This window comes from Mustelus asterias, chromosome 19, assembly GCF_964213995.1.
Source record: "Mustelus asterias chromosome 19, sMusAst1.hap1.1, whole genome shotgun sequence".
In the NCBI taxonomy this organism is placed as follows: domain Eukaryota; kingdom Metazoa; phylum Chordata; class Chondrichthyes; order Carcharhiniformes; family Triakidae; genus Mustelus; species Mustelus asterias.
In genome coordinates, this window is record NC_135819.1 from 1432684 (window position 1) to 1460482 (window position 27799).

Below are 27799 nucleotides of genomic sequence, written 5' to 3' on the forward strand. Positions count from 1 at the left end.
TTAAAACTGAGATGAGGAAGAACTACTTGTGGCAGAGGGTGGTGAATTTGTGGGACTCGCTGCCCCATCGCGCGGGGGAGTCTGAATCATTGAATGGTTTCAAGAAGGAGATAGATATAGAGATAGATTTTTTTTTAAAAACAGGTTAAAGGGAGATGGGGAACAGGTGGGGAGGTGGATTTGAGACCAGGGAGAGATCAGCCATGATCTGATTGAATGGAGGAGCAGGCTCAAGGTGCTGATTCCTTTGACTCCCTTTGGACCCCATCACTCGCTGAGGTCAGCAACATCACCACTACTTTCTGTCAATAAGAGCTCTGCTGGTAAAATGTTCCTCATAATTAGACATGAATTAGACTTTGCCTTTGAGAATTCAGCACGGGTAAAGGATTCCGAGACTCACCTGCACAGGAACAACAGCTCCAGCATCGTTGCACACCTTCTTGTCTAAGATTGTGGACTGATTCATGAAGCGACAGATCAGGGAATCAGCATTCTGTTTGTTTAACACAAAACATTGAACACCTGAAGAAACTGCGGCACCATTGACAGTTTTTTCAACGCCACACAAAAAAAATTGGACCAGCATGTGGGTGGTCCACCGCAATGGAGATACAGATAGATCAAACATTCATCACATCTCTCTCCATGCACCCCCCTCCCCCCCACCCCCCCACACCACCACCTCTTCCATCGAATGACAAAGGGAGCGGCTTGGGATAATTGATGGGAGATGGGGAGGATGCTTCATCGATACCACAACAGAGAACAACAGAGCCTCTTCCAAGGCATGACGCTGAGCAGAAATAAAACAGCAATCTCCTCAAGCTGTCAATCATTTCAGACTGTCATTCCCCTCAGGCTGTCAATCCCCTCACCCCAGACATTCTCTCTTCCGCCTCCTTCCGCCGAGAGAAAGATACAAATGTCGGAGGTCACGTATCAACTGACTCAAGCACAGCTTCTTCCCTGCTGCTGTCAGACTTTTGAATGGACCCATCACACATTAAGCTGATCTTCCTCTACGCCCAGGACCCGATTTTACCATTGCGTTGCGCCCTATTTCGGGCGCAAAAACTTGGTAAAATCGGGCGTGAGGCGAGTAGCATAATCCGCGCCCACCTCCGCGCTGGTTCCCCCCTTACCAAGACCCGAAAATGGCCACGATTGGGACTTTTTTGCATGCATTTAAATTGACTTAATGGGCTGCACGCCCAACCTTACCGGCACTTCCCCTTTCCCACGCATTCGCCCAACCAGAGTCGGCGCGAAACAGACATGGCAGATTCGGGCGCTCCAGTTATTGAGGAGTAAGTGCCGAGCGTCCGATGGCTCTCTGCTTGAGATCGGAGTAGGAGGAAGGTGGGGTCCGCTGCCAGTCTGCCTGAGATTGGTGAGGGGGAAAGGGGGGTCCGCTGCCACTCTGCCTGAGATCGGTGAGGGGGAAAGGGGGGTCCGCTACCACTCTGCCTGAGATCAGTGAGGGGGAAAGGGGGGGTCCGCTGCCACTCTGCCTGAGATCGGTGAGGGGGGAAGGGGGTGTCCGCTACCACTCTGCCTGAGATCAGTGAGGGGGACAGGGGGGTCCACTGCCACTCTGCCTGAGATCAGTGAGGGGGAAAGGGGGATCCACTGCCACTCTGCCTGAGATCAGTGAGGGGGAAAGGGGGGTCCACTGCCACTCTGCCCGAGATCAGTGAGGGGGAAAGGGGGGGTCCGCTGCCACTCTGCCTGAGGTCAGTGAGGGGGAAAGGGGGGTCCGCTACCACTCTGCCTGAGATCAGTGAGGGGGAAAGGGGGGTCCACTGCCACTCTGCCTGAGATCAGTGAGGGGGAAAGGGGGGTCCACTGCCACTCTGCCTGAGATCAGTGAGGGGGAAAGGGGGGTCCGCTGCCACTCTGCCTGAGATCAGTGAGGGGGAAAGGGGGGTCCACTGCCACTCTGCCCGAGATCAGTGAGGGGGAAAGGGGGGGTCCGCTGCCACTCTGCCTCAGGTCAGTGAGGGGGGGAAGGGGGTGTCCGCTACCACTCTGCCTGAGATCGGTGAGGGGGAAAGGGGGGTCCGCTACCACTCTGCCTGAGATCAGTGAGGGGGGAAAGGAGGGTCCGCTGCCACTCTGCCTGAGATCGGAGGGAGAAAGGGGGGTCCGCTGCCACTCTGCCTGAGATCGGTGAGGGGGAAAGGGGGAGTCCGCTGCCACTCTGCCTGAGATCGGAGGGGGAAAGAGGGGTCCGCTACCACTCTGCCTGAGGTCAGTGAGGGGGAAAGGGGGGTCCGCTACCATTCTGCCTGAGATTGGTGAAGGGGGAAGGGGGTCACAATCGGTCTGGGTGGCAGGGGTGTGGGGGCGATAAGGGGGTCAGTAATGTTGTGTGGGTGGGGCAGTGTCTGTGGGGGTCAGGGGGAGGCATTATCCGGCCCAGGAGGGAGGTGGTAGGGGAGCAGCATTCTATGCGCAGTTGGAGGCGCCGATTGGTGCTGCAGGATTTCGGGCATGTTAAGCCCCGCCCACAGGTTTCTGCAGGATGATTGGGAATCGCTGGTATTTTTTCAGGCAGAGTGTGTATGGGAACGCCGGAGAACAGGTCGACACTCCCAGTTTCAAGTCCGCCCAGCACTTCGAATGAAAATGGTAAATTAGGTCCCCCTATCTGACTGTAACATTACATTCTGCACCCTCTCCTTTCCTTCTCCCCAATGTACTCTATGAAAGGTATTTTTGACACTTTTCATCGCAAACCAACACGTGACAATAATAAATCAAATCAAAGAATGTTACAGAGACTGAACAGCAGCAGTTTAGATTAGTTTAGATCAGTGTAGATTGCGGTCTGGTTTTACAGCAGCCATTTTACTCTGAATGTCTTCGCAGCCACTGTAACTTGTAGACTGAGTGGTCATGTGACGTCACGACGACAAAAGGGTCATGTGACGGGAGCGTGGGAGTTCTCCCTCAGCACAGCACAAGCACTGGAGTAGTGGCTCAGCAAGTGAAGAAAGTATCGCTTGTAACAAGTCCTTGGCTGCCATTGTTTCAGGAATGATGTGGAGATGCCAGCGTTGGACTGGGGTAAACACAGTAAGAGGTTTAACAACACCAGGTTAAAGTCCAACAGGTTTATTTGGTAGCAAAAGCCACACAAGCTTTCGGAGCTCCAAGCCCCTTCTTCAGGTGAATGGGAATTCTGTTCACAAACAGGGCATATAAAGACACAAACTCAATTTACAGAATAATGATTGGAATGTGAATACTTACAGCTAATCAAGTCTTTAAGATACAAACAATGTGAGTGGAGAGAGCATTAAGACAGGTTAAAGAGATGTTTATTGTCTCCAGACAGGACAGCCAATGAGACTCTGCAGATCCAGGCAAGTTGTGGGGATTACAGATAGTGTGACATGAATCCAATATCCCGGTTGAGGCTGTCCTCACGTGTGCGGAACTTGGCTATCAGTCTCTGCTCAGCGACTCTGCGCCATCATGTGTCATGAAGACCGCCTCGGAGAACGCTTACCCAAATATCAGAATGCCCGTGACCGCTGAAGTGTTCCCTAACAGGAAGAGAACTGTCTTGCCTGGTGATTGTCCAGCGGTGTTCATTCATCTATTGTCGCAGCATCTGCATAGTTTCCCCAATGTACCATGCCTCGGGACATCCTTTCCTGCAGCGTATCAGGTAGACAACGTTGGCCGAGTTGCAAGAGTATGTACCGTGTACCTGGTGGATGGTGTTCTCATGTGAGATGATGGCATCTGTGTCGATGATCCGGCATGTCTTGCAGAGGTTGCTGTGGCAGGGTTGTGTGGTGTCGTGGTCACTGTTCTCCTGAAGGCTGGGTAGTTTGCTGCGGACAATGGTCTGTTTGAGGTTGCGTGGTTGTTTGAAGGCAAGAAGTGGGAGTGTGGGGATGGCCTTGGCGAGATGTTAATCTTCATCAATGACATGTTGAAGGCTCCGGAGGAGATGCCGTAGCTTCTCCGCTCCGGGGAAGTACTGGACGACGAAGGGTACTCTGACCACCGTGTCCCGTGTTTGTCTTCTGAGGAGGTCGGTGCGGTTTTTCGCTGTGGCGCGTCGGAACTGTTGATCAATGAGTCGAGCGCTATATCCTGTTCTTATGAGGGCATCTTTCAGCGTCTGGAGGTGTCTGTTGCGATCCTCCTCATCCGAGCAGATCCTGTGTATACGGACGGCTTGTCCGTAGGGGATGGCTTCTTTAACGTGTTTAGGATGGAAGCTGGAGAAGTGGAGCATTGTGAGGTTATCCGTGGGCTTGCGGTATAGCGAGGTGCTGAGGTGACCGTCCTTGATGGAGATGCGTGTGTCCAAGAATGCAACCGAGTAGTCCACGCTGAGTCTGATGGTGGGATGGAACTTGTTGATGTCATCATATAGTTGTTTCAGCTCCTCCGGAGCCTTCAACATGTCATTGATGAAGACGAACATCTTGCCAAGGCCATCCCCACACCCCCACTTCTTGACTTCAAACAACCGCACAACCTCAAACAGACCATTGTCCGCAGCAAACTACCCAGCCTTCAGGAGAACAATGACCACGACATCACACAACCCTGCCACAGCAACCTCTGCAAGACGTGCCGGATCATCGACACAGATGCCATCATCTCACATGAGAACACCATCCACCAGGTACACAGTACATATTCTTGCAACTCGGCCAACGTTGTCTACCTGATACGCTGCAGGAAAGGATGTCCCGAGGCATGGTACATTGGGGAAACCATGCAGACGCTGCGACAACGGATGAATGAACACCGCTCGACAATCACCAGGCAAGACTGTTCTCTTCCTCTTAGGGAGCACTTCAGCGGTCACAGGCATTCGGCCTCTGATATTCGGGTAAGCGTTCTCCAAGGCGGCCTTCACGACACATGACGGCGCAGAGTCGCTGAGCAGAAACTGATAGCCAAGTTCCACACACATGAGGACGGCCTCAACCGGGATATTGGATTCATGTCACACTATCTGTAATCCCCACAACTTGCCTAGAGCTGCAGAGTCTCACTGGCTGTCCTGTCTGGAGACAATAAACATCTCTTTAACCTGTCTTAATGCTCTCTCCACTCACATTGTTTGTATCTTAAAGACTTGATTAGCTGTAAGTATTCACATTCCAACCATTATTCTGTAAATTGAGTCTGTGTCTTTATATGCCCTGTTTGTGAACAGAATTCCCATTCACCTGAAGAAGAGGCTTAAGGCTCCGAAAGCTTGTGGCTTTTGCTAACAAATAAACCTGTTGGACTTTAACCTGGTGTTGTTAAACTTCTTACATTGTTTCAGGAATCCAGTGCCTCTCCAATATCTGAAAAGCCGAGGGGTTCAAAATTCGTTCTGTGCCATTTTTTTTCGCTTTTGGTTGGGTGGGCAGGAATCGCGACTCACAACCGACCCACATCCAGTGAAGTGGAGGGAGCCAAGGCACAATATTGACCTTGTTCAACTGATAGTCCCCTCGGGCCAACCTGCTGGCAACATCTGTGCCCAGGAAAGCATTTGGCATCAGTAGCACCATCTGCGGCGGTACAACAGATCTCAATTCTCCCTCACCCGCACCTCCACAAGATACTAAATGTGTAGAACTGGGAGATAAAGCAGCTTAAGCATGAACATGGAAAACTCTTACCGACTGGCATTCTGCAGCAGAGTCAAGAGTTCCATTATCCGAAAGACATTTAAAAGGACGATCTGAAAACACAAACCAGATATTTAACCTCCCAAATTTCCAATGGGTAAGTAATTAGCCATAGTCCCCAATAGAACAGAGGCACCTCGCTCTAATGCAGGATGGATGCAATATGGAAAGCACCCTTCCCGGATGTATCACTGCTTGGTCTGGCTCCTGCTCTGTCCAAGGCCGCAAGAAACTACAGAGGGTTGTGAATGTAGTCCAGTCCATCACGCAAACCAGCCTCCCATCCATTGACTCTGTCTACACTTCCCGCTATCTCGGAAATGCAGCCAACATAATCAAGGACCCCATGCACCCCAGACATTCTCTCTTCCACCTTCATCCATCAGGAAAGAGATACAAAAGTCTGAGATCACGTACCAACCGATTCAAGAACAGCTTTTTCCCTGCTGCCATCAGACTTTTGAATGGACCTACCTTGCATTAAGTTGATCTTTCTCTACGCCCTAGCTACGACTGTAACACTACATTCTGCTTTCCCTCTCCCCTATGTACTCTATGAATGGAATTCTTTTTCTGTATAGCGCGCAAGAAACAATACTTTTCACTGTATCCCAAAACATGTGACAATAATAAATCAAACCAAATCAAATCAAAAAAAGCTTGAGGGGCATCATTTTGCAATCATGGGGCAAGGCAAGGAGGCTTCCTTGAGCTATCACAGCCGATCCGGGGATTGAACCCATGCCACTGGCATCGTACACCAACCACCTGATCCAAACAACACCCAGTTGGTAATGGACATTAAGGAGAACTTTGTTCCTGGGAAAGGAGTATTGTGTACAGTTCTGGGTGCCACACTATAGGAACCCCATAGAACCCCACTAAAAATTCCATCGAGTCTGCACCAACTAATTCCAGCCTTGGATCACTGACTGTGTGGAGTGTGCACGTTCTCCCCGTGTCTGCCTGAGTTTCCATCGGGTGCTCCTGTTTCCTCCCACAGTCCAAAGATGTACTGGTTAGGTGGATTGGCCATGCTAATTTGTCACTTAAAGTCCAAAGAGGTGCAGGTTAGGTGGATTGGCCACGGTAAATGCACGGGGCTAGGGGGATAGGATGGTAAGGGGGTGGGCCTGGGTAAGATGCTCTTTTGGGGAGTCGGTGCTGTCGCAATGGGCCGAATGGCACTGTAGGGATTCTATGGATTCAGCAGTGAATTGTGAAATATAGGAAGACAAAGTCAGTCACTGAAAATCAGATCAATTGTATGAACTCACCGTCCTTAACGCTGAGGATTATATCTTCTTTCTTGTTATTACCTCCGCTATATTCTACCCGGCAGCAGTACGGACCCTCATCTCCCATGGTCACATTGTGTATAGTGAGAGAGACGTTACCTCGCTCAATGTCCCCAGACATGCTGTATTTTGTGTTTAAACGATAGATGATATTTTTCCCATCAGTTTTAAGCAACACTTTGCTGCAGGAAAATGCAGACATATCACAACACCCGTCTTGACCCCAACACATTGCAGCTAAACCATAATAGGTAACGTTGTAGGTGCAAGGCAGGCTGACCGAGGATCTCAACTTCCCACTGATCTGCAATGCCTCTGCAAAAAGGAATGGAAATTACATTCAGAGTCTGTCATATGGAGGAGGACATGTTTCCAAAGCAGCTGAATCACAACAACTGAATCAGAACACTTTTAAGATTAGTGTCTGCAGATTTAACCCGAAGAATGTGGAGTTGCAAAATTAAGCGGCTGCTGCTGTTGTGGAACAGGGGGGCAGGAGAAAGCCAGTTACCCCCTCAAGCCAATATAGAAAGCATCTTGTCCGGATGTATCACAGCTTGGTATGGCTCCTGCTCTGAACAAGATCGCAAGAAACTACAAAGGCTTGGGATCGTAGCCCAGTCCATCACGCAAACCAGCCTCCCATCCATTGACTGGGTCTACACTTCCCGCTGCCTTGGAAAAGCAGCCAGCATAATCAAGGATCCCACGCATCCTGGACATTTTCTCTTCTACCTTTCCCCGTTGGGAAAAAGATACAAAAGTCTGAGGTCCTGTACCAACCGACTCGAGAACAGCTTCTTCCCTGCTGCTGTCAGACTTTTGAATGGACCTACCTTGCATTAAGTTGATCTTTCTCTGCGCCCTAGCGATGGTAAAAGCACGGGGCTAGGGGGATAGGATGGCAAGGGGGTGGGTGTGGGTAAGATGCTCTTTCTGGGAGTCGGTGCTGACTCAATGAGCCGAATGGCACTGCAGGGATTCTATGGATTCAGCAGTGAATTGTGAAATATAGGAAGACAAACTCAGTCACTGAAAATCAGATCAATTGCATGAACTCACCGTCCTTAACGCTGAGGATTATATCTTCTTTCTTGTTATTACCTCCGCTATATTCTACCCAGCAGCAGTACGGACCCTCATCTCCCATGGTCAAATTGTGTATAGTGAGAGAGACGTCACCTCGCTCAATGTCCCCAGACAAGTTGTATCTTCTTTTCAAATCATACGTGATTTTTTTCCCAACAGTTGCAAACAACACGTTGGAACAGAAAAGTGCAGACATTTCAGAGCACCCGCCTTGACCCCAACACATTGCAGCTAAACCATAATAGGTAACGTTGTAGGTGCAAGGCAGGCTGACCGAGGATCTCAACTTCCCACTGATCCGCAATGCCTCTGCAAAAAGGAATGGAAATTACATTCAGAGTCTGTCATATGGAGGAGGACATGTTTCCAAAGCAGCTGAATCACAACAACTGAATCAGAACACTTTTAAGATTAGTGTCTGCAGATTTAACCCGAAGAATGTGGAGTTGCAAAATTAAGCAGCTGCTGCTGTTGTGGAACAGGGGGGCAGGAGAAAGCCAGTTACCCCCTCAAGCCAATATAGAAAGCATCTTGTCCGGATGTATCACAGCTTGGTATGGCTCCTGCTCTGAACAAGATCGCAAGAAACTACAAAGGCTTGGGATCGTAGCCCAGTCCATCAGTCAAACCAGCCTCCCGTCCATTGACTCTGTCTACACTTCCCGCTGCTTCGGAAAAGCAGCCAGCATAATCAAGGACCCCACGCACCCCGGACATTCTCTCTTCAACCTTCTTCCGTTGGGAAAAAGATACAAAAGTCTGAATGGAGCTACCTCGCATTAAGTTGATCTTTCTCTACGCCCAAGCTATGACTGTAAGACTACATTCTGCACTCTCTCCTTTCCTTCACCCCTATGTACTCTATGAATGGTATGCTTTTTCTGTGTAGTGCGCAAGAAACAATACTTTCCACTGTATCCCAAAACATGTGACAATAATAAATCCAATCAAAAAAAGCTTGAGGGGCATCATTTTGCAATCATGGGGCAAGGCAAGGAGGCTTCCTTGAGCTATCACAGCCGATCCGAGGATTGAACCCATGCCACTGGCATCGTACACCAGCCAGCTGATCCAAACAACACCCAGTTGGACATTCAGGAGAACATAGTTACTGGGAAAGGAGTATTGTGTACAGTTCTGGGTGCCACAGTACAGGATTCCCGTAGAACCCCATAGAATCCCATAGAATCCTTACAGTGCCCGTCAAGTCTACACTAGCCAGTTCTGGCCTTGTGACTGTCCATGTGGAGTTAGCACATTCTCCCCATGTCTGCGTGCATTTCCTCCCCGTGCTCCAGTTTCCTCCCACACTCCAATGATGTGCAGGTTAGGTGGATTGACCATGGTAAGTTGTCCCTTAGTGTCCAAAGATGTGCAGGTTAGGTGGATTAGCCATGCTAAATTGCCGCTTAGTGTCCAAATATGTGCAGGTTAGGTGAATTGGTCACACTAAGTTGCCCCTAAGTGTCCAATGAACAAAGAACAAAGAAAATTACAGCACAGGAACAGACCCTTCGGCCCTCCAAGCCTGCACCAACCATGCTGCCCGACTGAACTAAAACCCCTACTCTTCCGGGGACCATATCCCTCTATTCCCATCCTCTTTATGTATTTGTCCAGATGCCCCTTAAAAGTCACTATAATATCTGCTTCCACTACCTCCCCCGGCATGCAAGTTCCAGGCACCCACCACCCTCTGTGTGAAAAACCTGCCTCGCACATCTCCTTTAAACCTTGCCCCTCGCACCTTAAACCTGTGCCCCCGAGTAATTGACTCTTCCACCCTGGGAAAAAGCTTCTGACTATCCACTCTGTTCATGCCTCTCATAATCTTGTAGACTTCTATCAGGTCGCCCCTCAACCTCCGTCATTCCAGCGAGAACAAACAAAGTTTCTCCAACCTCTCCTCCAAATCTTTTCTGTACCCTCTCCAAAGCCTCCACATTCTTCTGGTAGTGTGGCGACCAGAATTGAACACTATATTCCAAGTGCGGCCTAACTTAGGTTCTATAAAGCTGCAACATGACTTGCCAATTTTTAAACTCAATGCCCCGGCCGATGAAGGCTAACCGTCTTGACTACCTGATTCACCTGCATTGCCACTTTCAGTGACCTGTGTACCTGTACACCCAGATCCCTCTGCCTATCAATACTCTTAAGGGTTCTGCCATTTACTGTATATTTCCCATCTGCATTAATCCTTCCAAAATGCATTACTTCACATTTGTCCGGATTAAACTCCAGCTGCCATCTTTCCTCCCCAAGTCTCCAACCGATCTATATCCTGCTGTATCCTCTGATGGTCCTCATCGCTTTCCGCAATTTCACCAACATTTGTGTCATCCACAAACTTACTAATCAAATCAATTACATTTTCCTCCAAATCATTTATATATATTACAAACAGCAAAGGTCCCAGCGCTGATCCTTGAGGAATGCCACGAGTCGCAGCCCTCCATTCAGAAACACACCCTTCCATTACTACCCTCTGTCTTCTATGACCAAGCCAGTCCTGTATCCACCTTGCTAGCTCACCTCTGGCCCATGCGACTTCACCTTCTGCCATGAGGGACCTTGTTAAAGGATTTACTGAAGTCCATGTAGACAACATCCATTGCCCTACCCTCATCAATCATCTTCGTCACTTCCTCGAAAAACTCGTTCAAGTTAGTGAGACACGACCTCCCCTTCACAAAACCATGCTGCCTCTCACTAATACGTCCACTTATTTCCAAGTGGGAGTAAATCCTGTCTCGAAGAATCCTGTCCAATAATTTCCCTACCACTGATTTAAGGCTCACCAGCCTGTATTTACCTGGATTATCCTTGTTACCCTTCTTAAACAAAGGAACAACATTGGCTATTCTCCAATCCTCTGGGACCTCCCCATAGCCAGTGAGGATACAAAGATTTCTCTCAAGGCCCCAGAAATTTCCTTCCGTGCCTCTCTCAGTATTCTGGGGTATATCCCATCAGACCCTGGGGACTTGTCTACCTTAATGTTTCTCAAGACCCCCAATACCTCTCTTTTTAATCTCAACATGACCCAAACTATCTACACATTCTTCCCCAGATTCATCATCCACCAAGTCTTTCTCTTCGGTGAATACCAACGCAAAGTATTCATTTAATACCTCGCCCATTTCCTCTGGCTCCACGCATTGATTCCCTCTCCTGTCCTTGAGTGGACCAGCCCTCTCCCTGGCTATCCTCTTGCTCTTTGTATATGTATAAAAAGCCTTGGGATTTTCCTTAATCCTGCTGGCCGATGACTTTTCATGACCCCTTTTAGCCTTCCTGACTCCTGGCTTAAGCTTCTTTCTACTTTCCTTGTATTCCACACTTGCTTTGTGTGTTCCCAGCCTCCTAGCTTTGACAAATGCTTCCTTTTTCTTTTTGACTAGGCTCATAATATCTCTCATTATCCAGGGTTCCCGAAACTTGCCATACTTATCCTTCATCCTTACAGGAATGTGCCGGTCCTGAATTCCTATCAATTTACACTTGAATGCCTCCCACATGCCAGATGTTGGTTTGCTTTCAAACATCTGTCACCAATCTACACTTTCAGATAAAGCTCGGCACAACATCGTGGGCCGAAGGGCCTGTTCTGTGCTGTACTGTTCTATACATTCTTCAGTTCCTGCCTAATATTGTTGTAATTAGCCTTCCATCAATTTAGCACCTACACCCGAGGACTACCCTTATCTTTATCCATCAGTACCTTAAAGTTTACTGAATTGTGGCCACTGTTCCCAAACTGCCCCTCTACTGAAACGTCGACCACCTGGCCGGGCTCATTCCCCAATACCAGGTCCAGTATGGCCCCTTCTCTAGCTAGACTACTCGACATACTGGATGCTGCTTACAAACTCTGCCCCAATCACGCCCCAAGTGGATCCCAGTCAATATAGGGGAAGTTAAAATCTCCCACCACAACAACCCTGTTACTTTTATACCTTGCCAAAATCTGTTCCTCCATCTCCCGCTGGCTGTTGGGAGGCCTATAATAAACCCCCAACATTGTGACTACACCGTTCCTATTCCTGAGCTCTACCCATTTTGCCTCGCTGTATGAGCCCTCTGAGGTGTCCTCCCACAGTACAGCTGTTATATTCTCCTTAACCAGTCGTGCAACCCATTTTACTTCCACCTCTATCCCGCCTGAAACATCTGTATCCTGGAACATTAAGCTGCCAATCCTGTCCTTCTCTTAACCAAGTCTCTGTAATGGCAAGAGACCTTACTGGACCTACTCTCTAGTTCCCCTTCAGTTAATTCACCTTTGCTTTGGTTCCCACTCCCCCCACCAAACTATTTAAATCCTCCCATGTGACACTGGCAAACCTCCCGGCCAGAATATTTATGCCCCTTCAGTTTAGAGGCAAACCGTCCTTTTTGTACAGGTCTCGCCTGCCCCGGAAGAGATCCCAATGGTCCAGATATTAGAAATCCCCTTCTACACCAGCTGTTTATCCACGTGTTGAGCTGTGTACCTTCCTATTTCTAGCCTCACTGGCACGTGGCACAGGGAGTAATCCTGGGATTACAACCCTAGAGGTCCTGCTTTTTAGCTTTCTACCTAACTCCCTAAACTGCTGCTGCAGGACCTCATCACTCTTCCTGCCTATGTCGTTAGAACATAAGAACATAAGAAATAGGAGCAGGAGTAGGCCATCTGGCCCTTCGAGCCTGCCCCGCCATTCAACAAGATCATGGCTGATCTGAAGCGAATCAGTTCCACTTACCCGCCTGCTCCCCATAACCCCTAATTCCCTTATCGATCAGAAAACTATCTACCCGTGATTTAAACATATTCAACGAGGAAGCCTCCACCACTTCAATGGGCAGAGAATTCCAGAGATTCACTACCCTCTGAGAGAAGAAGTTCCCCCTCAACTCTGTTCTGAACCGGCCCCCCCTTATTTTGAGGCTGTGCCCTCTAGTTCTGGTTTCCCTTCTAAGTGGAAAAAATCTCTCCACCTCTACCCTATCCAGCCCCTTCATTATCTTATATGTCTCTATAATATCACCCCTCATCCTTCTAAACTCCAACGAGTACAGACCCAATCTGTTTAATCTCTCCTCATAAGCTACACCCCTCATCTCCGGTATCAACCTGGTGAACCTTCTCTGCACTCCCTCCAAGGCCAATATATCCTTTCGCAAATAAGGGGACCAAAACTGCACACAGTACTCCAGTTGCGGCCTCACCAGTGCCTTGTACAGTTGCAGCAAGACCTCCCTGCTTTTATATTCTATCCCCCTCGCGATAAAGGCCAACATTCCATTCGCCTTCTTGATCACCTGCTGCACCTGCAGACTGAGTTTTTGCGATTCGTGCACAAGGACCCCCAGGTCCCTCTGCACAGTCACATGATGTAATTTTTCTCCATTTAAATAATATTCCAATTTACTATTATTTCTTCCAAAGTGGATAACCTCACATTTGCTAACGTTATATTCCATCTGCCAAATCCTCGCCCACTCGCTCAGCCTATCCAAATCTCTCTGCAGACTTTCTGCGTCCTCCACGCAATTCGCTTTCCCACTCACCTTCGTGTCATCAGCAAACTTGAATACCCTAGATTCAGTCCCCTCCTCCAGATCATCTATGTAAATGGTAAATGGTTAGTACCAATATGTACCACGACCTCTGGCTGCTCACCCTCTCCCTTCAGAATGCTTTCTGCCCATTCAGAGATATCCTGGACCCTGGCACCAGGGAGGCAACAGACCACCGTGGAGTCTCTCTCACGTCCACAGAGGTGTCTGTCTGTACCCCTAACTATAGAGTCCCCTATAACTATTGGTCTGGTGCTCTTTGTCCCTCCCTCCTTAACAACAGAGCCAGCCGTGGTGACACTGCTCTGGCTGCTGCTGCTGTTATCCCCGATAGGCCATCCACCCCGAACAGTATCCGAAACGGTCTGCTTGTTAGAGAGGGGGACGACCACAGGAGATTCCTGCACTGACTGCCTGCCCCTTCTAGCGGTCACCCATCTATCTGCCTGCACCTTGGGTGTGACCACATCACTAAAACTCCTGCCTATGACGCTTTCCGCCACCTTCATGCTCCTAAGTGCATCCAACTGCCGATTCTTGGAAAAACCCATCCATGCAGTCTGTGAGGAGCTGCAATTGGGTGCACTTCCTGCAGACGGAGTCGTTCGAGACGCTGGAAGCGTCACGGATCTCCCACATCTCTCAAGTGCAGCAACCTCACTGACTGACATTTCTATCACCAATTCAATTATTTAAGAGCATTTATTAAAAACTCTTACCTTCACTTATCGCTGCAGATACCCAAGGTGGGCCTTTAGATCACTTACCTTCCCAGGATGCTCTCCTTGCAGATTAACAGCTACCAAGCAAGAAGAAAGAAAACAAAACAAAAAGAGAAAAAGTACCTCCTCCCACACTGCACCGAATTACCACACTGTTTCAAATTACCAAGTTGCAATCCCATTCTGGCCACCTCACTCAGGCTGCGTCCCACTCACGTGCGCAAAGTTTACTGCTTCTCTCTTATATAGAACTGTTTATTTTTTTTATTTTGGCACTGGCTGGGCCAGCATTTATTGCCCATCCCTAGTTGCCCTTGGAGGGCAGTTGAGAGCCAACCACATTGCTGTGGCTCTGGAGTCACATGTAGGCCAGACTGGGTAAGGACGGCAGATTTCCTTCCCTAAAGGACATTAGTGAACCAGATGGGTTTTTCCAACAATCGACAATGGTCATCAGTAAATTCTTAACTTCAGATATTTTTTTTTGAATTCTAATTCCACCATCCACCACGGGATTCGAACCCAGGACCCCAGAATATTAGCTGAGTTTCTGGATTAATAGAACAAAGAACAAAGAAAATTACAGCACAGGAACAGGCTCTTCGGCCCTCCAAGCCTGCACCGACCATGCTGCCCGACTTAACTAAAACCCCTACCCTTCCGGGGACCATATCCCTCTATTCCAATCCTATTCATGTATTTGTCAAGACGCTCCTTAAAAGTCACTACCGTATCCGCTGCCACTACCTCCCCCAGCAACGAGTTCCAGGCACCCACTACTCTCTGTGTAAAAAATCTGCCTCGTACATCTCCTTTAAACCTTGTCCCTCGCACCTTAAACCTGTGCCCCCAGTAATTGACTCTTCCACCCTGGGAAAAAGCTTCTGACTATCCACTCTGTTCATGCCTCTCATAATCTTGTAGACTTCTATCAGGTCGCCCCTCAACCTCCGTCATTCCAGTGAGAACAAACCAAGTTTCTCTAACCTCTCCTCATAGCTAATGCCCTCCATACCAGGCAACATCCTGGTAAATCTTTTCTGTACCCTCTCCAAAGCCTCCACATCCTTCTGCTAGTGTGGCGACCAGAATTGAACACTATATTCCAAGTGCGGCCAAACCAAGGTTCTATAAAGCTGCAACATGACTTGCCAATTTTTAAACTCAATGCCCCGGCCGATGAAAGCAAGCATGCCGTATGCCTTCTTGACTAACTTCTCCACCTGCATTGCCACTTTCAGTGACCTGTGTACCTGTACACCCAGATCCCTTTGCCTATCAATACTCTTAAGGGTTCTGCCATTTACTGTATATTTCCTATTTGTATTAGACCTTCCAGAATGCATTACCTCACATTTGTCCGGATTAAACTCCATCTGCCATCTCTCCGCCCAAGTCTCCAACTGATCTATATCCTGCTGTATCCTCTGATGGTCCTCATCGCTATTGGCAAATCCACCAACCTTTGTGTCGTCCGCAAACTTACTAATCAAATCAGTTACATGTTCCTCCAAAGCATTTATATATGTAAGGGACTGAGGAAAATTTGTGGGGAAGACAGTTACCAGTGTTCTTTGTCCCTGGTGGGCTTCAGTGTCCTGTTTGCCGGGTGGGTGCTGTGAACAGGATGCTGTTGGTTGAGTGATGTGGGCTGGGCCAATGGGATTGCTCTGGGAGCGGGAGGAAAGAAAAAGGGCGCCAGGAAGTGAAGCAGGGCAGAGAGAGAGGCAGAGCTGGAGAGGCAGAGCTGGAGAGGCAGAGAGAGAGCTTTTTCCAGGCAGGGAGAATTCGGTTTGGAGTGAGAGGCAGCCAGGCGTTCCCCTGCCTGTTCTTTTCATTACTGCCGAGGAGGACAGCATTCAGCGCACTCGACCTATGTTGCTGCACGGATAGCTCGCGGCACCTCTGCCTCCTGCGGCATCATCTTCCACACGTGTGTCTCTCCTGGACTGTGTGTGGGTGTCGTGAGTAACTGGTGGGGACTATACAGTCCAACTGGATCAGTATCTACGAATGTGTTACGGAGGATGAGTTTCCCCATATGTGCACCAATGGTTGAAGATCAGAGCTCACTGTTTTATGTCTGTTAATGATATGTGTTATTAAATTTATTTTTGATATTCCGACTTACAGTACTGACATTTATGGGTAAACAGGGAATTAGCCAAATCAACATCAACCGCTAGGAATTCGGGATCCTGTTGATTGAATATTTAAATAGTAGCCCCATATAGTGGTCAGCAGGGGGTTACATTTTTGGAGGCACCGCTGGGATCATTCCTGTTTACCCATAAGGTCAAATACAATTTTTTTTTTGTCAGTCAGTAACAGTTAACCCAGTAATTACAACAGGAAAAGTTTTACAGTGTTAGCAGCTCACTTAAGACAATGGATTTTTCTCAGGCTGCTGACTGGAGCCGCCAAAAGAATATCAGTCTTTCCCGTGGCATATTACTGAGCAATGTGCCAATAGATACTAGTGAGGAGACCATTGCTAGGGTCTTAAACACAGTGAAAGTCTTTGGTCGCACCAAGATTTGTGGTCGCCGTGGGGATTCTACTGGCACACAGTTGTTCATACTAGTGGAGACTAGCATTGATTTAACCCCTGACACTGTACCTCCAGATGTAGGTATTGAAGGAGAAGCTGGGCCATGGGCTGTGCATACGCTAGAAAGCCTTGTCACACAGGATGCTGTTCCTGAAGAGGACGTTTCCATCCAAAGCCGTTGTTACTACTACAACAGGAAGGCAAGTCGATGGAGGATTTTCAGGCCATAGTATCAGAAAATCAAGCTCCCAAAGTGGATGTGAACATGGATTTAGTGACTGCTATTGGCAAACTGGTGGACAAGTGCAACCAAGTGTCTACCGATGGGCCTAGCTACAGAAAGCTGGGACTGTTTTCAGGACTGAAACCTGTACCCCCAGGTGAGGAAGAATACGATGCCTGGATGGAGCAGGCTACCCAGATGATGAATGAGTGGCAATGCACTGACGCCGCCAAGAGACAGCGTATAGTGGAGAGTTTAAAAGGGCCTGCTGCTGACATCGTTCGATTTTTGAAAGTTAGCACTCCCACTGCTACGGCCACCAATTATTTATCTGCTCTGGACACAGCTTATGGCACCACAGAGAGTGGAGCCGACATCTTGGCCAAGTTCAGACACACATACCAGGATGAAGGAGAAAACCTCTCTGCTTTTCTATATCGCCTTGACAAACTTCTCCATCGTGCTCTTCTTAAGGGAGGAATTACGGCTGCAGACATGAATCGAGCTCGGGTGGAACAGCTAGTCAAGGGTGCACTCACTCGAGACATGGTTGCTCTGCGTGTAAGGATGAGCCACACCCCGGACAAACCCCCTTCCTTCTTCCAGCTGATGCGGGAGGTAAGAGAGGAAGAAAATTGGATTAGCGCCAGAGAAGGGGTGAAAGCTACTGCCACCGCAGCCCCCGCCAGTGTACCGCAGTCCTCAGTTACGTCTGAGTTGAACAGCCTACGAAATGAGGTAAGGGAACTGACTTCTCAGGTGGTCAGACTGTTGAGCGCCGTTCCAGTTACCCCCACATCTGAAAGTACGACAGCAAGGACTGGGTCCGTACAGCAAGCGCCAGAAGCTGCTGTTCGGGACGCGTCGCCCCGAGTGAAAATGTCCAAACCACTGCCAGCAGGAATCTTTTGCTACAGGTGTGGGCAAGATGGGCATACAAGGAGAGAGTGCAAAGAACTCGAGGATCTGAGGAAAGTGAATCAGAAGCTGATCAAAGCAAGCAGACAGCAGGGAAACTTCTCAGGAGCCATGTGAAGGAACGGTGCTTGGTTCCGTGTGAAATACGTTCCACCCACTGTCCACCCCCAGCGAAGCAAGGCTCAAAACAGTTACCTGCAGGATTAGTGGGGCCATCTCTGGTGTACCTGTGCAAATAGAAGGAGTTTATGCAAGAGCTTTGCTTGACAGTGGCTCCCAAGTAACCATTTTGTATCGCAACTTCTACGACACCTACCTGAAACACTTACCTCTCCAGCCACTTGAAGACCTGGAAATGTGGGGTTTAAGCTCTCACCAATACCCATATGATGGCTACCTGTCCATACAACTCGAGTTCACTGCCACTGTAACCGGAGTGCCGCAGACAGTTGACACTTTGGCCTTAGTATGTCCTGACCCTGTGAAAGATAACAACATTGCCGTGCTGGTGGGGACAAATACCCGGCTGGTGAGAGAGTTGGTGGAGTCCTGTAAAGAACAGGCGGGGGAACGCTTCTTGGGTACTTTGACCATACACCCCGTCCTCCGGGAAGCTTATGAGACACTCACCCAGTCTGAAACAACAGAAGAGGTAGACAAGCATGGTACTGTGTGGTTTACCCAGCACAAGCCAATCACCTTGCAACCAGGACAAGTGTTTAAAGTCACTGGCCTCCCAAAGTTTCCTGGTGATTTCACAGACCAGCTAGCACTGATAGATCAGCCTATTGATACTTTTTCCCCTGAAGAGTTGTGGGTGAGGCCTGAGGTTCATCTTGCATCAGTTGTTTCCAGCAGACGCATTACTGTGACTGTGAAGAACCTGTCATCCAGAGAAATCTCCTTGAAACGTGGGACTCCAGTAGCCCATATTTTTCCAGTAGCCCCTGTTTCTCTGCCGAGGATAAAGCTGCAATCGAACTGACCCCTTCCTCTTTTGATTTTGGAGCCTCTCCTATGCCAGAGGAGGCAAGGAGGTGTCTCTGTGAGAGAATGATGGAGAGGAAAGAGGTTTTCTCTCAGCACGAGTGGGATGTAGGTTGTTCTAAAAGTACCAGACATGAAATAAGACTGAAGGATGCAAGGCCCTTCCGAGAGAGGTCACGTCGCTTGTCGCCTGCTGACTTTGAGGATGTGCGCCAGCACCTACAGGAACTACAAAGCCATGGCATCATCTCTGAATCGCGTAGTCCCTACGCATCGCCAATAGTAGTCGTACGCAAGAAGTCAGGGAAGGTACGAATGTGCGTGGACTACCGAACCCTTAACCTTCGAACAATACCGGACCAGTACACTGTCCCAAGGATAGAAGACGCTCTTCACTGCTTGTCTGGGAGTAAATGGTTCACAGTCCTCGACCTGAAGAGCGGGTACTATCAAATACCCATGAGTGAGGCTGACAAGGAGAAGACCACTTTTATCTGCCCGTTGGGTTTTTATCAGTTCGAACGCATGCCTCAGGGAATTTCCGGAGCACCGGCCACTTTTCAGAGAGTCATGGAACATACTGTCGGCGACATGAACTTTCTGGAGGTGTTGGTGTACCTGGATGATCTCATTGTGTTTGGACGAACCCTCGAAGAACACGGGCGGCACGGTAGCACAGTGGTTAGCACTGCTGCTTCACAGCTCCAGGGACCTGGGTTCGATTCCCGGCTTGGGTCACTGTCTGTGTGGAGTTTGCACATTCTCCTCGTGTCTGCGTGGGTTTCCTCCGGGTGCTCCGGTTTCCTCCCACAGTCCAAAGATGTGCGGGTTAGGTTGATTGGCCATGCTAAAAATTGCCCTTAGTGTCCTGAGATGCGTAGGTTAGAGGGAATAGTGGGTAAATATGTAGGGATATGGGGGTAGGGCCTGGGTGGGATTGTGGTCGGTGCAGACTCGATGGGCCGAATGGCCTCTTTCTGTACTGTAGGGTTTCTATGATTTCTATGATTTTCTATGAACACGAGGAGCGGTTGCTCAAAGTGCTTGACCGGCTCCAAGAAGAAGGTCTGAAGCTGTCGCTTGACAAGTGCCAGTTTGGCAGGACTTCTGTCACCTACGTTGGACATGTAGTGTCGCAGGACGGAATAGCGACGGACCCATCCAAGGTAGAGGCTGTTGTCTCCTGGCCAAGACCCCAAACGGTGACAGAGCTCAGATCCTTCCTTGGATTTTGTGGCTACTATCGCCGCTTTGTCAAGGACTTCTCCAAACTCTGCCGTCCCCTCAACGGACTTCTTCAAGGATATCCTCTCCGTCCCCGCTCCAAGGGGAGTCAGACTGCAAACTCACCTGACAAGACTTACTTCAAGCCTTCTGAACCCTTTGGCTCTCGGTGGAGTGAGCAATGCGAACATGCTTTCCAAGGACTCAAGACCCGGCTCACCAGAGCCCCTGTATTGGCATTCGCAGATCCACAGAGGCCTTACATTCTGCACGTGGATGCTAGCCTGGACGGACTAGGTGGTGTCTTATACCAAGAGCATGATGATGGTCTACGCCCAGTTGCATTCATCAGCAGAAGTCTCTCGCCATCTGAGAAAAACTATCCAGCACACAAACTGGAGTTTTTAGCTCTCAAGTGGGCTATTGTGGATAAGCTACATGACTATCTTTACGGAGCTACTGTACAAGTCAGAACGGACAACAATCCCCTGACCTACGTCACAACATCAGCTAAACTGGATGCCACTGGTCATCGTTGGCTCTCAGCACTGTCCACCTACAACTTTAGCCTTAAGTATAGACCAGGCCGGCATAACCTTGACGCAAACTCGTTGTCTCGACGTCCACATGACAGCATGACACCAGATGATGAATGGCAAGAAATCCCAGTTCCAGGAGTGCGGGCTCTCTGTCAGACTGTGTCAAGTAGCACACGAGCAGGACACTCCTATCCATGTGTGATCGAACAAATAGGGGCTCATGTGTCTGCAGTTCCCAAGGCTTTCTGTCATACCGTTGCAGTAGTAGCTGATCAGCTGCCCACTTTCAGTCCAGCAGAGCTTCAAGCCGCTCAGAAAAGCGACCCGTGTATAGGAGAAATATGGCTGGCTGTCAATCAGAAGGCACCAGCAAGTCAAATACAGACAAACCATCCTGATCTTACACTTCTGAAACGAGAGTGGGGAAGTAGTCAATCGAGCAGGGTCTGCTTTACAGGACAGTCAAACAGTCTGACCTACGCTACGGCGACAGCTTGTGCTCCCCAAGCAGTTCCACCGTATGATTCTGAAGTCACTGCATGGCAACAATGGACATCTGGGATTTGACAAGACCTATGTACTCGTCTGTGACAGATTCTTCTGGCCCCGCATGAAGCTAGACGTAGAGACATACTGCAAGACATGTGAACGCTGCATTAAGAGAAAGACTCTGCCACAGAGAGCAGCACCACTTTCCCACATCCAAAGTTCAGGCCCTATGGATCTTGTCTGCATTGACTTTCTCTCCATAGAACCTGATTCCCGCAATGTGTGCAATGTGTTGGCACAAGCATTCCCAACCAAGGATCAGAGAGCCATAACGGTTGCCAGAACTCTATGGGAGAAATACTTCATTCACTACGGCCTACCAACTCGCATACATTCAGACCAGGGTCGGGATTTTGAAAGCCAGTTGGTGACAGAGATGTTGACCATGTTGGGTGTGAGGAAATCAAGAACTTCACCATACCACCCACAAGGTGACCCTCAACCAGAGAGGTTCAATAGAACCCTGTTGAACATGCTAGGAACTCTTGAGCCCAGTCAAAAGTCCAAGTGGAGTCAGCACATTGCACATCTGGTCCACGTGTACAACTGTACCCCAAATGAAGCTACCGGGTATTCGCCCTACTTTTTAATGTTCGGGAGGGAAGCCAGACTTCCTGTGGACATCTGCTTTGGCGTATCAGCGGATGGGACCTCAACAACTTCCCACTTGCAGTATGTGTCTAAGATGAAGAAAGAGCTGCAAGCAGCCTATCAGTTGGCCCAAGCCACTTCCGCTAAAATGAACCAAAGTAACAAGGAGAGGTATGACCAGAGAGTGCGCTACCATTGCTTGAAGCCTGGGGATAGAGTCCTCATTCGAAACCTTGGCCTGAAAGGGAAACAGAAGCTTGCTGATCGGTGGAGTGCAAATCCTTATGTGGTTGAGAGTCAAATGTCTGATCTTCCTGTTTATCGTCTAAAGCCTGCAGATGGTTCGGGACCCATTAAGGTCATGCACCGAAATCATATTTTGCCCCTGGGACAAGAGGTCCAATTGAGCAGTGAGGTTGACTCAAAGCCTACTCCCTCTCCAAGAGCCCTCAGGCACAGAAAAGCAAAAGAAAGGAATCAAACTCCTGAGGTTCACAAAGATGACTCCGCAGCTGATGTGCCCCTGGGAGATCAAAACTCTTCAGACTCAGAGTCAGAGTATGGACATTACCCAGAGGACTTGATCATTGACAATCCTGAGGAAATCTGTGAACAACCGGAACAGGATGTCATGCCTACAGAGTCCAATCCCCCCACAAATGCTACAGAAGTGACAGAAGTCGCAGCGAGCTCAGAATCTTCAGAAGGGCTACCTGTTGTGATAGAAGAGGTAGTAACTGAGCAAAGGGAAGTAGAATCAGACAGTTCTGTTGAGGGCACTTACACTACAGACACATCTAACATAGCCAATCCAGAACCAGAGATAAGGAGATCACAGAGAGAGAGAAAGCCAGCAGACCGTTTCCATTATACAAAGCTGGGAGAGCCGTGTGCAAAGTCTGTAGTAGTAGGACATACAAGTGTTCACTCAGCTACGCCACCCACTAGGCATTTTCCTGAACACTGCAATAGTTGTCATACATGGTGGTGTAACTCCTTTGCTCAGTGCTCGTCATGTATAAATAAGGTACCACTCTTTTCACCCACTATTATAGCAGTCATCACACGATAAGGTACATGGTGTAATTGGTTAACTGGGTCCTATGTCATGTACTTCAGCATGGGGGCATGCTGTATTTTTGGTGGGGGGAGAATGTAAGGGACTGAGGAAAATTTGTGGGGAAGACAGTTACCAGTGTTCTTTGTCCCTGGTGGGCTTCAGTGTCCTGTTTGCCGGGTGGGTGCTGTGAACAGGATGCTGTTGGTTGAGTCATGTGGGCTAGGCCAATGGGATTGCTCTGGGGGCGGGAGGAAAGAAAAAGGGCGCCAGGAAGTGAAGCAGTGCAGAGAGAGAGGCAGAGCTGGAGAGGCAGAGCTGGAGAGGCAGAGAGAGAGCTTTTTCCAGGCAGGGAGAATTCGGTTTGGAGTGAGAGGCAGCCAGGCGTTCCCCTGCCTGTTCTTTTCATTACTGCCAAGGAGGACAGCATTCAGCGCACTCGACCTACGTTGCTGCAAGGATAGCTCGCAGCACCTCTGCCTCCTGCGGCATCATCTTCCACACGTGTGTCTCTCCTGGACTGTGTGTGGGTGTCGTGAGTAACTGGTGGGGACTATACAGTCCAACTGGATCAGTATCTACGAATGTGTTACGGAGGATGAGTTTCCCCATATGTGCACCAACGGTTGAAGATCAGAGCTCACTGTTTTATGTCTGTTAATGATATGTGTTATTAAATTTATTTTTGATATTCCGACTTACAGTACTGACATTTATGGGTAAACAGGGAATTAGCCAAATCAACATCAACCGCTAGGAATTCGGGATCCTGTTGATTGAATATTTAAATAGTAGCCCCATATAGTGGTCAGCAGGGGGTTACATATATATTACAAATATTATAATAGCCTAGCAGTAAGACCACTAGGCCGTCACCTCCCCAACTCAACTGGGCTGAGATGACTCACACACCAGTTAGGCTTCAAACAGAAGAATGTAACTTACAACGTTTGCTTCTAATCAGGCTTCAGGTGATTGACAGATAACCGCCACTCAGCTATTTGGGTGGGGGTAGTTCCTTTTTACCAACTAACTAGGCCACTAAACTTATAACTGAAAAAAACCCAGGAAAATTAGATTTATCACATAGCTCTTCAAATACCATCCTGCTCCAAATTACCAAATTTCAATCCCACTCTGGCAGTCTCACGCATGTGCGCAATGCTTACCAGTGATGTGCAGGTTGGGTGGATTAGCCATGGTAAATGTATGGGGTTAGAGGGATAGGGTGGCAAGGGTGTGGGCCTGGGTAAGATGCTCTTTCGGGGAGTTGGTGCAGATTCAATGGGCTGAATGGCCTCCTTCTGCACTGTAGGAATTCTGTAAAGTTAAAGTTTATTTATTAGTCACAAGTAGGCTGACATTAACACTGCAATGAAGTTACTGTGAAAATTCCTTAGTCGCCACAGTCTGGTGCCTGTTTGGGTCAATGCACCTAACCAGCACGTCTTTCAGACTGTGAGAGGAAACCGGAGCACCCGGAGGAAACCCACGCAGACACTGGGAAAACGTGCAAACTCCGCACAGACAGTGATCCAAGCCAAGAATCGAGCCCAGGTCCCTGGCGCTGTGAAGCAACAGTGCTAACCATTGTTCTATCATGCCACCTCCTTGGTTTACCAGTGATGTGCAGGTTAGGTGGATTAGCCATGGTAAATGCATGGGGTTAGAGGGATAGGGTGGCAAGGGGGTGGGTGTGGGTAAGATGCCTTTTCGGGGAGTTGGTGCTGACTCAATGGGCCGAATGGCACTATCGGGATTCCATGTATTCAGCAGTGAATTGTGAAATATAGGAAGACAAATTCAGTCATAGGTCATCAGATCACTGCGTGAACTCACCCGGCTTAACGCTGAGGATTACATCTTCTTTCTTGTCATTGAACGGTCCGCTATATTCTACCCGGCAGCAGTACGGACCCTCATCTCCCATGGTCAAATTGTGTATCGTGAGAGAGACGTCACCTCGCTCAATGTCCCCAGCCAAGTTGTATTTTGTGTTAACACGCGAGATGATACTTTTCCCATCAGTTTTAAGCAACTCGTTGCTACAGGAATATGCAGACATTTGAGAGCACCGGTCTCGAACCCAACACATTTCAGTTAAACCATAATAGGCAACGTTGTAGGTGCAAGGCAGGGTGACCAAGGATCTTAACTTCCCACTGATCCGCAATGCCTCTGCAAAAAGGAATGGAAATTACATTCAGAGTCTGTCATATGGAGGAGGACGTGTTTCCAAAGCAGCTGAATCACAACTGAATCAGAACACTTTTAAGATTAGTGTCTGCAGATTCAACCCAAAGAATGTGGAGGTGCAAAATTAAGCGGCCTCTGCTGTTGTGGAACAGCGGGGACAGGAGAAACCCAGTTACCCCCCCTCAAGCCAATTCCACCAGTCCATGAAATCTTGGCTGAGCTTCAACCTAATTGCAAGGCCTCACCTTAACCTCATATCCCTTTGGTTAACGAAAAGCTATCAATCAATCCCCTAGTTAGAGGGGAGTTTTCCCCTCCCGCCCGCCACGGGAATCGTATCAGGTGGGACAAAATCCCGCCCTTGCACCAATTGCCATTTGCATTCAAGAGTTCCAAACCTCGACATAGAAACATAGAAACTAGAAGCAGGCCCTTCGCGCCTGCTATGTCATTCATTTTGATCATGACTAATCATCCAATTCAATATCCTGATCCCGCCTTCTCCACATATCCCTTGATCCCTTCAGCCACAAGAGCTGTGGCCGGGATTCTCCCAAAATAATTCTAAGTCCCCAGTGTGCAGAAAAAAGGGAGTAAACCCTGATTTTTTTTAGCATGATTTCCAAAAAGAATCTTCGCCACTCTGTGCATCACAGAATGCCTCAGCGGGATTCCCTCTGGAAATTTGTGGGCAATGCCTATTCCCACCCGGGAGGCTGGCACCATAGGGCTGAATGGAATATTGCGCATGCGCCGATCTGTCAGTGCGAAGATTGACTCATGCACGGTGACCCTACATTGCCGGCCTCCCAATCACTGGCCAACCCTGCAACCGTCCCATCGCTGGCCTCCCCGACCTCCACCAGGCAGCCGCGATCTCCCCACCCCCTCGGGCAGACCCGATCTCCCGATCCCACCACCCCCCCGACAGTCCCGACCCTCCAGCAGCCCTGACCCACTCTCCATACCCGATCACCTCTTTCCACGCTCTCCCAGTCATCCCAATGCAGAAAGGCAATGGATCCCCCCATCCCCACCAATTGCCCCCCCCCATTAGGCCCTGCCCCCCAATAGGCCCTGCGCCCTCTGGCCCCACCCCCTTTGGCACTGCCAGTTTGCCCCTTGGGCAATGCCAGGGGCCAGGCTGGCACTGCCCAGAGAGCACCCCCCCTAACCTTCGACCTCCTGGGGGGGCCTCAATGGCCTCTCTTCCCTCCAGCGGAATAACCCCCTACATCTAATTCCTTCTTGAAATCACGCAACGTTTTGGCCTCAACCACTTTCTGTGGGAGTGAATTCCACACATTCGCCACTCTCTGGGTGAAGAAATTTCTCCTCACTTCAGTCCCACAAGGTTCTGGACTGCCCCGCCATCGGGAACAATTTTTATGTCAGGAGTGCTTCCAAATTTCACTCCTGAAAAGTGTGCCTCTAATCTTTTGACTCTACCTCCTGATCCTAGACTCCTCCAACCAGCAGAAATAGTTTCTCTCTTTGTACACTGTCTGTTCCTTTTAATATCTTATTTAAGACTTAGATTAAATCTTCTAAATTCTGGCAAATGCAACCCTAACCTCCCCTGGTGGTGTAACAACAGGAGTCCAGCTCTCATTCTGGTAAATCGACATTGCACTTCCCCCTGGACCATATCCTTCCGAAAACTGCCCTCACTACTCTAGGTGTGGTCTATACTGTCACCACAGGCCCAGAGGCCCATGGGCTGCTCTCCCCTTTGAGGTGGTGAGAGCTGACTGGTGGTGATTTAACCTGAGGGTCACCACACCTCAGGCAGGGGGGGGGGGGGGGGGGGCAAGGTTGAGAAGGCCTTTATGGATAATCTCAGCCGGTATGGGAATTGAACCCACGCTGTTGGTGTCATACTGCATCACTAACCAGCCATCCAGCCAACTGAGCTAACTGACCCCCAGGTATGGTCTAACCAGGGTTTTGTATAGTTGAAGCATGACCGCTACCTTGTATGTTTTTTTTTACTTGATTTGTAGGATGTGGGCATCACTGGATGGTTTCAAGCTTCTTGAGTGTTGTTGGAGCTTCACGTATCCAGGCATGTGGCGAGCATTCCATCACACTCCTGCCTTGTGGGCAGCACGGTGGCACAGTGGTCAGTGCTGTTGCCTTACAGTGCCAGAGACCTGGGTTCAATTCCCAGCCTCAGGTCACTGTCTATGCGGAGTCTGCACATTCTCCCCATGTCTGCGTGGGTTTCCTCCGGGTGCTCCAGTTTCCTCCCACAGTCCAAAGACGTGCTGGTTAGGGTGCATTGGCAATGCTAAATTCTCCCTCAGTGTACCCGAACAGGCGCCAGAGTGTGGCGACTAGGGGATTTTCACAGTAACTTCATTGCAGTGTTAATATAAGCCTACTTGTGGCACTAATAAATAAACCTAAACTTTAGATGGTGGACAGGCTTTGGGGAGTCCAGAAGTAATTCAAAAAAGGCTTTTGCTTGCAGAGAATAGGTCCCTGTGTATGAATGTCTGTCACTCCAAGCAAATATAAACGAATCATGTTACAAGCTGGTTATTTTAAACTCAGGACTGTTCAGCAAGTGCTGCCTCATCATGAAATCATATCTAACAGTAGACCTTTTGGAGCACACCGTTGTATCC

General features: G+C 49.0%; 1 protein-coding gene across 3 annotated transcripts in view; it reads right to left on the minus strand.

Moving 5' to 3' along the window:
* Positions 1 to 27799, minus strand: part of LOC144507671 (adhesion G protein-coupled receptor E3-like) — an 81241-nt gene that overhangs the window by 38234 nt on the left and 15208 nt on the right. The window contains exons 4-8 of one of the 3 annotated variants that reach the window (XM_078234832.1): positions 24813 to 25151; positions 8021 to 8356; positions 6938 to 7273; positions 5652 to 5713; positions 404 to 496 (exon numbers count right to left, since the gene is read on the minus strand). In XM_078234832.1, coding sequence (XP_078090958.1) covers positions 404 to 496; positions 5652 to 5713; positions 6938 to 7273; positions 8021 to 8356; positions 24813 to 25151 — 1166 coding nt within the window. The remainder of the gene's footprint in view (positions 1 to 403; positions 497 to 5651; positions 5714 to 6937; positions 7274 to 8020; positions 8357 to 24812; positions 25152 to 27799) is intronic. The other 2 variants (XM_078234833.1, XM_078234834.1) reach the window with 2 other exon arrangements.